Genomic DNA, 14,628 nt, shown 5'->3' on the forward strand with positions numbered 1-14,628 from the left:
GAGCGCCGCAACCCCAGAGTCGGTCACGACTGGACCTAATGGTCAGGGGTCCCTTTACCTTTACCTTTATGTGGGTTATTGTTCACCATAAACGCCAAACAATTCATTTTTATTTTAAATTGGAATATGTAGTTAATCATCTGAATTTAAGAAGAGAAGCATTTTCAATGGGCTGCGTTCTCGCCACTCTCTGTCTGATCTTCAAATAAGAAGTGCACACATCAATACAAACCTGTGCAAAGTCCCTTTACCTTTATCTATCACAGGAACATCATGCTTCTGTGATATTTCAGCACATGGAAAATATACCCAAGCCCTGGTTTCTTTTCCTTTTCTTTTTGTAAAGGTGTCTGTTCACAACCAAGTTTGATTCAGCCTGCTTCTGAGTCTATCTCTCCAAGCCAAACCGTTAAAATCTCCTCTTCTGGAAATGGTGGTCGTAGCTGGCAAGCATTTCACTGGTATCAACAGAAACCTGGACAGGCTCCTCGCTTTGTGTTTGCTGGTTCTGGCACCCGGGGATAAGGGATTCCGGATCGGTTCACTGGTTCTTACTCCAGGAACACTGGCTACTTAACTATCACCAACATCCAGCCTGAAGATGAGGCAGTTTATTACTGTTGTGGCTTCGAGCATGGCAGTAGCACGTTCCACGCTGGTGCAATCTAAGGGGGAACTGAGACAAAAACCTTCTCTCTCCTTTCCAAGAGTGGGGAAGCCTGAATCACTCAAGAGCATAATTGCGCATGAATGAGCTTTATCTGTTTTTGACAATAACATGCATTTACATCAAGTTATTTACACTCGTGGATGTTATTAAGGGAGGAGAGGCAGAATAATTCAATAGCTTATTGAAAACCTGAATGTTTTGTCTGATTCTGACAGGAGTGAGTGGTGATATCATGTTATTTAGGGACTACAATGAAGTTAATTGAATCCCCTTAAATATTTGCTTGCCAACCCCAACCACCACCTGTCAAGTCTGTTGTCAGATACAGTTACTGGCTCACGCTTGCTTGAAAAAAGGGTTAACTTGAGCCCTGAGCTCAGGTTGCCAGTGTGTGTGTGGCTTAGCAGGCTCTCAGTTGCCTCTGCTTCCCCCTTCCTCTCAGCTTCTCTTTGTGCTTCCTGGAACAAGCAAGAAACAAGTAGGAGCCATGAGACGCTGGCTCCCAACTCAGCAGAACCTGCATGTGGGCAAAAAGTCTCTCTGAAGGATTTCAGAACCTGCATCTCTGATAACCCAAAGAGCTTGATTTCATCTGTGTCGAAATATCTTTTGATCTCTAGCCAGAAGGCCACCTGGTCTCAGTCGATGGAAGTACCACCAACCCACTAGCTGCAACAGCAATCTGCACAGTGGTAGATATGAAATTTCCCTTAAAATCTCAGTGTCAGGCTCTGTGTGATTTCTTTTCTTTTTTTCCTAATCCTATTTAGCTCCTTAGAGCACCTGTCCCAGTTCTGTTAAATTGTGCACAGTTCCAGCATATTATGTGCATCATCACATGTATGACATTGTACACATGTACCCTCAATGACCTCAAAGTAACCTGTACATAAACAGGTTGATGCTGCAATGTGTGTAACTGTATAAAAACAATACGACCCATTATAAACAGATCCATACAATAACACAAATGAGTTTCTAACAATGCATGTCTCCCATGCCACAGAGTCATTACAAGCTTTACGAAGAATACAGAGCAGGAGATGGGAAGCTCCTTGAGTGTAAATGGTAGTTTTGCATACAAAAGGCTTTGTTTATGAATTGTGATCTGGGGAAACTTGAACTTTTGGGTGCCTCTGCCCTCGGCCATAGCTTTCAGGGATGTGTGCGAAAGACCCCTATCTAAAACCCTAGTGAGTAATGTAGAGCAAGGCCCTGTCTCAACAACTCCTATAGTCCTGAAGGTGCTATGTATCCCTTTAGGAAGCAAATTCCTATTCTGCTTGGCTTCATCTGTCTCCCTCCGAAAGGACGTAAAATGTTGGTCCTCGCAGCTTCTGTGCGAGCTGCTCTTCTACATTTAGCCTGTAGGGGGAGAAGTTGCACCAGTTTTCACATATTTGATGAAATTCTGCTTTCATAGAGAGACTGTGCACCCTCACACAATGTATGTTCAGTACAGTGGACCCTTGGGTTATGTTACCTTTGGGTAATGTAACACTTTCGGGTTGCGAACGTGGCAAACCCGGAAGTCTATAATTTCGGGTTTAGCTGTGTGTGTGCATGCGCAGAAGCACTCTGCACACCACATACATGTGCAGAGACACTCTATCGCACCGTGTGCGTGTGCAGAAGTGGCGCCTCTTCTTATGAATTTTTTGGGGTGTACACAGACCCCCCAGGACGAATAAAATCCGTATCCAGAGTGTCCACTGTACAGTGGTACTTCGGGTTAAGTACTTAATTCGTTCTGGAGGTCCGTTCTTAACCTGAAACCGTTCTTAACCTGAAGCACCACTTTAGCTAATGGGGCCTCCTGCTGCCGCTGCGCCTCCGCTGAGCGATTTCTGTTCTCATCCTGAAGCAAATTTCTTAACCTGAGGTACTATTTCCGGGTTAGCAGAGTCTGTAACCTGAAGCATATGTAACCTGAAGCATATGTAACCCGAGGTACCACTGTCATAGATGTCAACTTACAGATTTGAAAATAAGGGATCAGCAACCAAAATAAGGGATTTTCAGAGCACAGGTATGTTCGACTTCTGAGCCCCTCTGAGCCAAAGGCAGAAAGCCCAGCCAGCAGCCAAACAAAGCCTCAAGCGGTGGTTCCCACAGAGCAGCAACCCGGCAAAGGGGATGCAGCAAGGAAAACCACCGTCACCTCTCCGCTGGGAAGCGCTGAGCAAAGGCGAGTCCCCAGGCAACGCGGCCAATTTGATTGGCACAAGGCATGCAAGTTCCACCCTCCAGTCGTTCTTAGATTCCTGATTGGGTGAGCAATGCAGCCAAGCAACACAGCTGGAGCCTCCCTCCTCCCTGGCCGGCAGGCAGAGAGGGAGAGGAGCTGGGTTTCCGCAGCCACTCTGTCCAGCTCCCAACAAAATTAAAAGCACAATAAAACATCAAACATTAAAAACCTCCCTAAACAGGGCTGCCTTCAGATGTCTTCTAAAAGTCAGATAGTTATTTATCTCCTTGCCATCTGATGGGAAGACGTTCCACAGAAAGACTCATTCTTGCTAGTATAATCTTAATAGATTATAAAAGAATGGAAATAAAAGAATGGAAATGGTTTATTGAATGTTTACAGATAAATTGTAGACAAAAACACTGGCAGGATTATTGTAATAACCTGCAGTTTCATAAGACTATCTATTTAAAGAAGATGAGTAAATGAGCAAATTAAGTTAATGAGGATATGCAGAAGATATTAGCAATAAATTTAAGTTTCGAAACATCAAAATGATTGTAAAATCAGTGAAATGTATAAACCTGAAAAGTTTGTTTAAATAAATAAATAAATAAATAAATATCTATGTTGAGTTTATCTGCAGAGATGGTTTTCCAATGGCCATTTCACTCTTTTCATCTCAACATGAAATGACCCCCCCCCCCAATTTTGCTAAAATACATTATATACTTTATTATATGCATAACATTATACAAAATGTATATTCCAGGTTTGCAAAAGTTATTAGCATCTAAACAGATACATGCGACCCTGTGCATAACTGTATAAAAATGAGTATGAACTATCTATAAGAATAAACAGACTCACACATTTAATATACGTGTCCATTATACGTGTGTGTGTGTTCACTACCAACCAACTATGATCCTTCCACAACAATACAAAGCAGGACCTCCAGCGAATGTTGTTTTCAAGTACTGCTTCCCACAACCAACGTTGAACGCACCCTTCCTCCCTGGTGGGGAAAACAAGGAGAATGTGAGTGCATAAGAATGACTAGATTGTGATTTCAGTACAGTGGTACCTCTGGATTGCGTATCCTTCAGGATGCGAACGCGGAGTATTTTTCCGGGTTTCGCACCATGCACATGCGCAGAAGTGGCACCTCCAGTTGTGAATTCCTCAGAATCTGACCGGAGCTCCGGGACGGATCCTGTTCGCAACCGGAGGTACCACTGCATTTTGCTTTGAAATGTGATGCAGGTGTTTTCTGGTGTCTGCTGTTCTGGCTTTAACCTCCAGGGGACAATGTTGGGCCACCTATCCGTTTTTTAAAAATAATAATAGTGAATTATATTACAAAACGGAAAATTGTTACAAAAACTGAACTGTTGGGGCAAAGCGTCAGAATGTTTTTTCTTATGCCTGTCTACTTGCTCGAGGAGGAGCTGGCTTCCTGCACAACACCTTGAAATCAACCTGAATTGTGCAACCTCGATTTGCTGGTACGTGACTGAACCTCACCTGAAAATAATGGCAAGCTGGAATTGCCTTAAATGGAGAAATAGTTGGAGCTGCTATAAGGCAGATTCCCATAAATAAAAAGGTTTCAACACCAAGGCAGACACAACTGGCTGTCTTAGTCTCAACAGAATAAAAAAAATTATATGGCACAGCCGCAGCCACATTATTGCTTGCTAAAAACTTCCCGCAAAGGAAGACTGGATAAGTAAATTATGTGAATTTATAGAATTAGCTAAACTAACAGCAGCCATAAGAAATCAGTCTAATCAAAGGAAGGAATGGCAATGTTTTGAGGAATATATTAAATAAGCACTGTTCTAAAGAAAACATATTGATATGCATAGAATAAGTATGCGAAGAGGAACTAATTCAAGGTAAAATTACTAATAGATATAAAATGAACAATATAAGGACACAATGTAAATAAGAGTATGCAGTAAAGGATGTCGAGTTGTGGTGGATGGAAGCCAGACAGGTGCAAATTATAGTTCTTTATTAGTCTAGATGAGTTTGGGTTTGGTAAAATATGGTTTATGAATTGTAACTATGTTTTTCATTTTCTTTCTGTTTGTGAATAATAAAATTAATGATGATGATGATAACTTGCAAGCCTATTTAAACACTGCTTGTTGAAAGAAGCCAACCCACCACCCTCCTTTGTCATCATGTGCTGCTTGATTTTTTAAAAATTAATTTGAGATGCAGGGACGACATCTTCAGCATCCACACATCACCCCTCATCCCTTGAACTACAGCCCCAATCCTGCTTCCTTGAGGTAAATTGACCTAGTTCACAAGACAAGAAACTCCTCATTTTAAAAAGCAAACATCACCTTTATCCAAATCAGTTCCATTGTATTTTGCTTACTGCATCATTTATTCCAGACAAAGGCTTTCTAACAGAGCCAATGAGCACTGCGTGGATTTGCATCAAGAGAGCCTTCACCAGCTCTGGGAAGTTTTAACAAAGGAAAGACTCAGGACCACCAACAGTTGCCTGTTAACCTTCAGAAAGTCGCCTTGCGTTAGAGAGCTCACCATGGCCTTGACTCTGTTTTTCCTGGCTCTTCTCAGTTACTGTTTAGGTAAAGGTAAAGGGACCCCTGACCATTAGGTCCAGTCGTGACCAACTCTGGGGTTGCAGCGCTCATCTCGCTTTGTTGGCCGAGGGAGCCAGTGTACAGCTTCTGGGTCATGTGGCCAGCATGACTAAGCTGCTTCTGGCAAACCAGAGCAGCGCACGGAAACACCATTTGCCTTCCCGCCGGAGTGGTACCTATTTATCTACTTGCACTTTGAGGTGCTTTCGAGCTGCTAGGTTGGCAGGAGCAGGGACCGAGCAGTGGGAGCTCACCCCGTCGCAGGGATTTGAACCACCAACCTTTTGATCAACAAGTCCTAGGCTCTGTGGTTTAACCCACAGTGCCACCCGCGTCCCTAGTTACTGTTTAGGTAAAGATAAAAAGAAGTAGACTTAAGTTAGCCTGAATGGGGGGGAAAGCATATCTGTAATGTTTATTTATCATAGTGCCTTAAAGTTCAGGTGATATGTGAGAACACAGAGGATTGAGAATCATACATTTCTTTTTCTCTCTTTTATTTTTTACAAAGGTGTTATTTCACAGCCAGTATTGACTCAGCCAGGATCCCAGTCTGTGTCCCTGGGTCAGACTGTGACCCTCTCCTGCTCTCAGAATAAGGGGAGCTGGCAGACCTTTGGCTGGTGTCAACAGAAACCTGGGCAGCCTCCTCGTTTTCTATGGTATGGTCCCAGCACCAGGGGAGACGGGGTCCCAGATAGGTTCACCGCTTCTCCCTCTGAGGATACCGGCTATTTAACCATCTCCAATGTCCAGGCTGAAGACGAGGCAGTTTATCACTGTTTTGCATGGGAAGGCACCGGTACTCCGAAGTTCCACTATGGTACCATCTGATGGGGAACTGAGACAAAAACCTTCTCTCTCCCTCCCCATAAAGCAAAGAAACCAGAATTAGGCAAGAGCTGAGTTTGATCCAAATGAACTTTATTTCTTGTTGTCAAGAATATCAAGTTATGTAAACAGATGGATTCTTTTAGAGAAATGACCTCACCACCACCACTACTACTTCTTCTTCTTCTTCTTCTTCTTCTTCTTCTTCTTCTTCTTCTTCTTCTTCTTCTTCTTCTTCTTCTGCCGCTTTGCCGTGCGTTTGTGGGGAGGGCTCTTTCCCCTGCAGGCCCATTTTCCATCTTGGGCCTGGGGACGGGCCCCAGACTCCACCCCAGCATAAAAGACTCCAAGGAGGCCCGGAACACTGCTGCTGCCGCTTTGCCGGTGAGTCTTGGAGAGGACCGCTCCCCCTGCAGGCCCATTCTCCACCTTGGGCCTGGGGGCGGGCCCCAGACTCCACCTCAGCATATAAGGCCCCAAGGAGGCCTTGGAACATCGCTGCTGCCGCTTTGCCGTGCGTTTGTGGGGAGGGCTCTTTCCCCTGCAGGCCCATTTTCCATCTTGGGCCTGGGGACGGGCCCCAGACTCCACCCCAGCATAAAAGACTCCAAGGAGGCCCGGAACACTGCTGCTGCCGCTTTGCCGGTGAGTCTTGGGGAGGACCGCTCCCCCTGCAAGCCCATTCTCCACCTTGGGCCTGGGGGCGGGCCCCAGACTCCATCTCAGCATTGGAGCCCTTGGAATCATTGCTGCTGCCGCTTTGCCGTGCATCTGTGGGGAGGGCTCTTCCCCCTGCAGGCCCACTTTCCATCAGGCCAGGGGGCGGGGCCCACGCTTACCACTGCCGCAGCTTTGGGGGACACTAGTGCTGCTGCAGTGGTTGTTTGAAGTGTTTTTATATGTTTTAAACGGTTTTTATTTTTTGCTTAGTTGTACCACCATAAGCGGTGGTTTTTATCTATGTATTTTTATTTTGTTTTGGTTTATTTTGGGTCAGGGTTTTTTTGTTTTGGTTTATTTTGGGTCAGGGTTGGGTGGTTGTGGAGTGGGGTGGGGATTGGTTTTGTTTTCATGTAATTGTTTTTATTTGTTTGTTTTTATATTCTGTAAATGGAGGCGAATATTAGGCTTGGGATTCCTACTGTGCAGGGGCGAGGGAGGTATGGCGGTGGGGGCAGATGTCATAGGCGAAGGGGATCGAGATACGGATATGCTCGTACCCCTTCCAATCTGCGCCCCATCCCGAGAGACGAGGGTAGGGTGAGCAAGGATTACTCACCTCCGTCACTGGTGTTGTGCAATGCCAGGTCTATAGGCAACAAAACCGCCACCCTGCGAGATTTCTTCACCTCGCAGGGGGTTGACCTGGCATGTGTGACTGAGACCTGGGTGCGTGAAGGGGATACTGTTCCCTTACGAGAGATGGCGCCCCCGGGTTTCTCCGTCCTTCACCAGTCGCGGACTGTGGGCCGGGGGGGAGGGGTGGCGTTATTAATCCGGGAAGATTGTTCTTTCAGGGCTCTACCTTCGCCATCGATCCCCGGCATTGAATGTGTTGGCCTAGTGTGGGGCTCCGAGGTGAGCTTGGCTGTCTGGCTGGTGTACCGGCCACCTAGCACACCAGCAGCGGTGGCTGGCTGGGCCTTGGAGTTCCCTAACCTATTGGTATTGGGGGACTTCAACATCCATGCTGATGCCACTCCCTCCTCACAGGCTCTGGACCTGGTGTCTTCCATGGCGACACTAGGGCTCTCCCAGTTTGTTTCGGGCCCCACACATCAAGCAGGCCACACGCTGGATTTGATCTTTGGCATCGGTATAGATGTGATCATGTTTCCTTCAATGAAGGTGCCATGGTCTGATCACTATGCTCTGAAAGCCAGGATTGACGTTCCACCCCCACCCTGCTTGGGTGGCGAGCCAATTTGGGCTCGCCCGCAGAGGCTGATGGACCCTGATAGATTCCGTCAAGCCTTGCGGGACCTTTCTCCCCCTGGCGACTCATTGACTGAGCTTGTTGAGGCCTGGAATACCCAGCTCCTGGCAGCCATCGATGAGATCGCACCTAAGCGCCCTCTGCGACCCCGCAGAAACCGGGCTCCCTGGTTTACCGAGGAGCTCCGGAAAATGAAGCGGGACCTCAGACGGCTAGAGCGAGTATGGCGGGGTGCCCGTGACGGAGCTTCAAGAACATCTTATAGGGTTTTTATGAAAACCTATGAGATGGCAGTGAAGGCCGCTAAGAAGTCCTACTTCTCGGCCTCCATTGCATCCGCTAGCTCTCGCCCGGCGCAATTATTTAGTATAATTCGGTCTTTAACGTCCCTTGAAGGACAGCCAAATTTAAATAACAATTCGACACACAGCTGTGAGGCATTCGCGAGCTTTTTTGCGGAGAAGGTCTTGTTGCTCCGCCATGACCTCCCTGCCAATTTGGATACAATAAAGGAACTGGAGGCCCCTCGACTGTCCTCGGGTTCAGTATTAGACCACTTTGACTGGATATCCCCAGCTGATGTGGACAGACTCCTCCGAGCTGGAAAGCCCACCACCTGTCCTCTCGACCCGTGCCCGTCCTGGCTGATTAGAGCGTGTCCAGACGAGGTGCGGGGCCCCCTGGGGGATATCATCAATCTGTCTCTTGGCGCTGGGACATTCCCAGGGGAACTGAAGGAGGCAGTGGTGCGCCCGCTCTTAAAGAAAACATCATTAGATCCTTTAGATCTATCCAATTACCGCCCGGTTTCGAATCTTCCATTCCTGGGTAAGGTGATTGAGAGAGCGGTTGCTGAACAGCTTGGTAGGTTTCTGGATGAAACATCAGCTCTGGATCCATTCCAGTCCGGCTTCCGCGCTGGTCATGGGACCGAGACGGCTCTGGTCGCCCTAACAGATGATCTCCGCAGGCAGCTGGATCGAGGCGGGTCGGGGCTGCTGATTCTTCTAGACCTGTCAGCAGCCTTCGACATGGTCGATCACGAACTCCTAGACCACCGCCTTGCCGACGTGGGGATCCAGGGCACAGTCCTTCAATGGCTGCGCTCGTTTCTCTCTGGTCGGGGACAGAGGGTGGCGCTTGGGGGGGAATTGTCATCCCGCCACTCCTTGGTGTGTGGTGTGCCCCAGGGTGCAATACTCTCCCCGATGCTTTTTAACATCTTTATGCGCCCCCTCGCCCAGCTTGTCCGGAGTTTTGGGCTGGGCTGCCATCAGTATGCTGATGACACCCAACTCTATCTGTTGATGGACGGCCACCCGGACTCGGCCCCAGACACACTGATCAGATGCTTGGAGGCTGTGGCTGGATGGTTTCGTGGGAGCCGGTTGAAGTTAAATCCTTCGAAGACAGAGGTCCTCTGGCTGGGACGGGACGACTTGGGACTGAGGGGGCAACTCCCATCTCTTGCGGGGGTGCAATTAGTGCCAGCACCATCCGTTAAGAGTTTGGGTGTAATCTTCGATACCTCCCTCTCTATGGAGGCGCAGATTGCAGCTATAACAAAGGCGGCATTTTTTCATCTCCGCCAAGCTAAGCAGTTGGCTCCTTACCTCTCTCGCCCTGACCTAGCCACTGTGATCCACGCGACGGTCACCTCCAGACTGGATTATTGTAACTCGCTCTACGTGGGGCTGCCCTTGAGACTGACCCAGAAACTCCAACGGGTGCAGAATGCCGCAGCGAGACTCCTTACGGGGTCTTCGCTTAGAGATCACATTCATCCGGTGCTATACAAGCTGCACTGGCTCCCGGTGGAGTACAGGATCAGGTTTAAGGTGCTGGTTTTAACCTTCAAAGCCCTATACGGCCTAGGGCCCTCGTACCTACGGGACCGCCTCTCCTGGTATGCCCCACAGAGGAACTTACGGTCTTCAAATAAAAACACCTTGAAGGTCCCAAGCCACAGAGAGGTTAGGCTGGCCTCAACCAGAGCCAGGGCTTTTTCGGCTGCGGCTCCAACCTGGTGGAACGCTCTGTCACAAGAGACAAGGGCCCTGCAGGACTTGACATCTTTCCGCAGGGCCTGCAAGACAGAGCTGTTCCACCTGGCCTTTTGCTAGGGCGCAGCCTGACTCCCTCCTTTGGCAATCTTTTCAAGACTTTAGCTTATGGTTGCCATTAATTTTGTTTTTTAATTCATTTTTATAATGTTTTATAATGTTGTATTGTTTTAGTGTTGTTAGCCGCCCTGAGCCCGGCTTCGGCTGGGGAGGGCGGGATATAAATAAAATTTATTATTATTATTATTATTATTATTATTATTATTATTCTTCTCTTCTTTGGTGATCACTCGTAGCTGAGTAATATTGTCTTCCATAAGCATGGTGTTAACAATGAGGCCAATTCTGGATCCACACGTCCTTCCACAGTGGGGACATTAGTTTCTGGGTGGGAGTTGATCACGGTGTGGATTTGCCAAGCGTGCCTTCCTCTTATCACATTTCTCCCTTGCGTCCTGAGTTCGAGTGTCTTCAAAGCCCATGACACCTTTGGTAAAGGCTGTTCTCCAACTGGAGCGCTCGCAGGCCAGTGTTTCCCAGTTGTCAGTGTTTATACTACTTTTTTTTTTAGATTTGCCTTGAGACAGTGACACATCCCACCATTACACAGAGGTCCACAAATTTGGCATGACCTTGTCAAAACAGGCCACTGGCCTGTCAAACCAGTTCTTATATTGGATCCCAGTACGTTTCCGAGCACAATTCAAAGTGTTGGTGCTGACCTTTAAAGCCCTAAACGCCCTTGGTCCAGTATACCTGAAGGAGCGTCTCCACCCCCATTGTTCTGCCCGGACACTGAGGTCCAAATCCGAGGGCCTTCTGGCGGTTCCCTCACTGCGAGAAGTGAAGTTACAGGGAACCAGGCAGAGGACCTTCTCGATAGTGGCACCTGCCCTGTGGAACACCCTCCCACCAGATGTCAAAGAAAAAAACAACTATCTGACTTTTAGAAGACATCTGAGGGCAGCCCTGTCTAGGGAAGCTTTTAATGTTTAATAGACTACTGTATTTTAATATTCTGTTGGAAGCCACCCAGAGGCAGGGTATAATAAATTATTATTATTATTATTATTATTATTATTATTATTATTATTATACATGTGATTTATTCAGTCATCGCGGTAAGGACAAAGAATTCCGGACATTCCTCCATAATGGAGTTGTTCGCACCGAGCTCCTCCGCCTCTCCCCTCCAGCAACAACACCTGTTCCTACGGCATCTGTCCGTGGACAATTGTCTCTGTGCTCTTTGTTCTTGCACCCTTAATGAAGGCCGCATTTTAGGAGAAGGGGGGTCGGTTATGCTGTCCAGTGACATGTCAGCTAGCTGCTCTCTCTCCCCTTCCCCTTCTCCCAACTCTGCTGTCTGCCTATCTCTGAGCTGTTATCTTCCTCCAAGCCCTGCTTTAAATCAGTACTGCCTTTCTTCTGTCTGGAAGCTACACGTCCCTTCAGTCCAGTCCCTGACACCACCGTTTAAATGAGGTTTTGCAGTTCATGCAAAACAAACCCTTACAAGCTATCAGATACAAAATGGTTGACCTGAAAACATCTCAAGGAGACTGCTGCTGCAGCAACTGGGCTCCTGAAAATTCTTTGCTCAACTTCACTTGTGGCAATGTGAATTCACATTTGCACCTGATGTAGACCATGGCAGAACTTACACGTCTGAATTCAGCTCTGGTTAATGGGTGGTGCTTTTTCCTCCCCACCACCCCACACACATTTTCTCAAATCTTGTACAGTGGTACCTCAGGTTACATACGCTTCAGGTTACAGACTCCGCTAACCCAGAAATAGTACCTCGGGTTAAGAACTTTGCTTCAGGATGAGAACAGAAATCGTGCTCTCCAGGCTTCAGGAAGCTATCAGCACGCCCCAGGCTTCAGGCTTCGCGCAGCTCTCCCACGGCTAGCGGATAGCAGCCTGTTCTGGGGTCGGGGGAAGCTCGGGCTTCCCCCACCCCAGCCCCGCACCTGGGGGGGAACAAAATTTTTTTTCCTTTATTTCCCCCCCAAAAAAAAACTAGGTGCGCCCTATGGGCCGGTATGCCATATGGGGTGAAAAATACAGTATACTATTTAATATTCCATTATTGCCTCCATCAACACTTGAATTTATCTTAATGCTGCCAATGTCTTCAGCTGTAGACAATTATTTCCCATATATTCAATAAATGTTTTCCAATCTTCTCTGAACATATGTTCTTCTTGTTCTCTTTTTCTATATGTTAAGTCTGCAAGTTGTGCATATTCTGTCAACTTAAGTTGCCAGTCCTCTTTGGTTGGGACTTCGCTTGTTTCCCGTTTTGGGGCTACCAAAACACAGGCCGCAGTAGTGGCATACATAAATCACCTTTTTTGACACCTGGGAATTTCAGTCTGAATTATCCCCAACAGAGAGGACTTGGGGGCGGGGTTGGGGGGGAGGAGTACTTTGAAACATTTTTTTCAATTCATTATGGATCATTTCCCAATACTCTCCTTCCCTTTTACAAATCCACCACATAGGAAGGAACTTTCCCTCCACCTCTTTGCATCTCCATGTCCAGGCCTTTCTAGATGACCCTTCAAGATAGCCACAGATCATGCCCATCTTAAGATATATCCCTCCCTCCAGGCCACATCACTCACCCCCTCTGCTATGTGGTCTCCTTGCATGTTTCTGGCCATCTGGATTGTGTCCTTGAATTCTAACAAAACTTCTTGCTTGTCTGAATTGACAAGAGAGGGGAGTGAGAGCTAGAAACCAGCCTATGCTACAAAGGTAACATCACTAGATGTTGCTCCACCCACTTTCACGTCAGTGCCCCCCCCCCCCCCATTATCCAGAACATGATCCAGAATGGGCTGGTAGTCCTCTCTGAACTATGTCCCAACCCAGAATTCTGGGGAGGGGGGAATATCAGCTGTGGAGTTAATGGACTAAATGGGATGGGAGGGTCTTTATATGGCTGTAGGTTTTGCTCTACTTCATAACTGGTGCATTTAGGGAACCTCCTACTCATTCTACTGTGTTGAACCCTGGGCATCATCTGCCCTTAAGTCATGTACAGTTGTACCTCGGAAGTCAAACAGAATCCATTCTGGAAGTCTGTTTGACTCCCAAAACGTTTGACTTCCGAAGCGTGGCTTCTGATTGCGTGGCGAGTTCCCGCCTCCCATAAGAAATATTTCCCAGAAGAAATAAAGACACGAGACACAATAATTAAGGTTAATGGGCAAAAATTGGTGAGCGGTATTGGCTTAGGCATTGGACCCTGGCCTCCATAGGCTTCAGACAGGGCCACGCCCCCAGAGTCCTTTACCGGACTACCCTTTGCTTGGGGAGGGTGATGGCGATTCCTTCCCCCCACTTCATTTGCATAACAATACCCCTGCCAATGCCTAACCGCCAATACCAGGAAAGTTGTGACGTTTGCTATGAGGTAGGCGAAAAAACCAAATGGCCAGTGCCAATTTGCCAAGTGGAAAAATTGCTACCAGGCCCCTTAACAGCAACCAACCAAGGTCCATAGCAAGGTCAAAGGAGAAACCTTAAAGGGAGGGAGGGTGGGAAATTCCCAAGCTGAATGGCGGCAAAGAAGAAGCTCCTCTGCCGCGCTTGCCTTAAATACAGGAAGCCACGCCCCCTGAGCCAGCTGATAGGCCGACGAGGGGATGACGTGGCAGAGGACTCCCCCTGTACGCGTGGGTGATGGGGCGGGAAGCCCGCAACACCACCTCCTCCCTAGTGTCGGAAGTGGCTTTGGCTGCAGGAAGCTCCTGCAGCCAATTGGAAGCCCCATCAAACATTTGGCTTCCTAAAGAACGTTCGAAAACAGGAACACTCACTTCTGATTTTCAGTCCTTCGGGAACCAGAACATTCGATTCCCAAGATGTTTGGGAGCTGGGGTATGACTGTACTTGGTAATAATAATAATAATAATAATTTATTATTTATACTCCGCCCATCTGGCTGGGCCTCCCCAGCCACTCTGGGTGGCTTCCATAAAAACCAAAAATACAGTAAAATATCACACGTTAAAAACTTCCCTAAATAGGGCTGCCTTAAGATGTCTTCTGAATGTCAGGTAGTTGTTTATCGCTTTGACATCTGCTGGAAGGGCGTTCCACAGGGCAGGCGCCACTACCGAGAAGGCCCTCTGCCTGGTTCCCTGTAGCTTTGCTTCTCGCAATGAGGGAACCGCCAGAAGGCCCTCGGCGCTGGACCTCAGCGTCCGGGCAGAATGATGGGGGTGGAGACGCTCCTTCAGGTATACACTATGACCCCCTTAATTTTTATCTTGGCCAGAGTGAGGCCTGCCCTCAAC

General features: G+C 47.6%; 2 protein-coding genes across 3 annotated transcripts in view; both read left to right on the forward strand.

Annotated features, from left to right (window-relative positions):
• LOC309330922 (immunoglobulin lambda-1 light chain-like) overlaps positions 1–14,628 on the forward strand; it is a 110,061-nt gene that overhangs the window by 27,279 nt on the left and 68,154 nt on the right. The gene's annotated exons all lie outside the window — the stretch shown is intronic.
• LOC309330920 (immunoglobulin lambda-1 light chain-like) overlaps positions 1–14,628 on the forward strand; it is a 117,275-nt gene that overhangs the window by 15,088 nt on the left and 87,559 nt on the right. Inside the window, exons 1-2 of one of the 2 annotated variants that reach the window (XM_081842873.1) lie at positions 5,355–5,470; positions 5,997–6,297. The exons of the other annotated variant lie outside the window; for it this stretch is intronic. Of the exons in view, the coding sequence (XP_081698999.1) occupies positions 5,425–5,470; positions 5,997–6,297 (347 nt within the window). The 5' untranslated portion in view covers positions 5,355–5,424. Of the gene's footprint in view, positions 1–5,354; positions 5,471–5,996; positions 6,298–14,628 lie in introns of those variants that run through there. 2 annotated transcript variants of the gene reach the window in all.

The sequence above is a fragment of the Podarcis erhardii genome (genome assembly GCF_964252035.2).
Source record: "Podarcis erhardii genome assembly, chromosome: 15".
Classification (NCBI taxonomy): domain Eukaryota; kingdom Metazoa; phylum Chordata; class Lepidosauria; order Squamata; family Lacertidae; genus Podarcis; species Podarcis erhardii.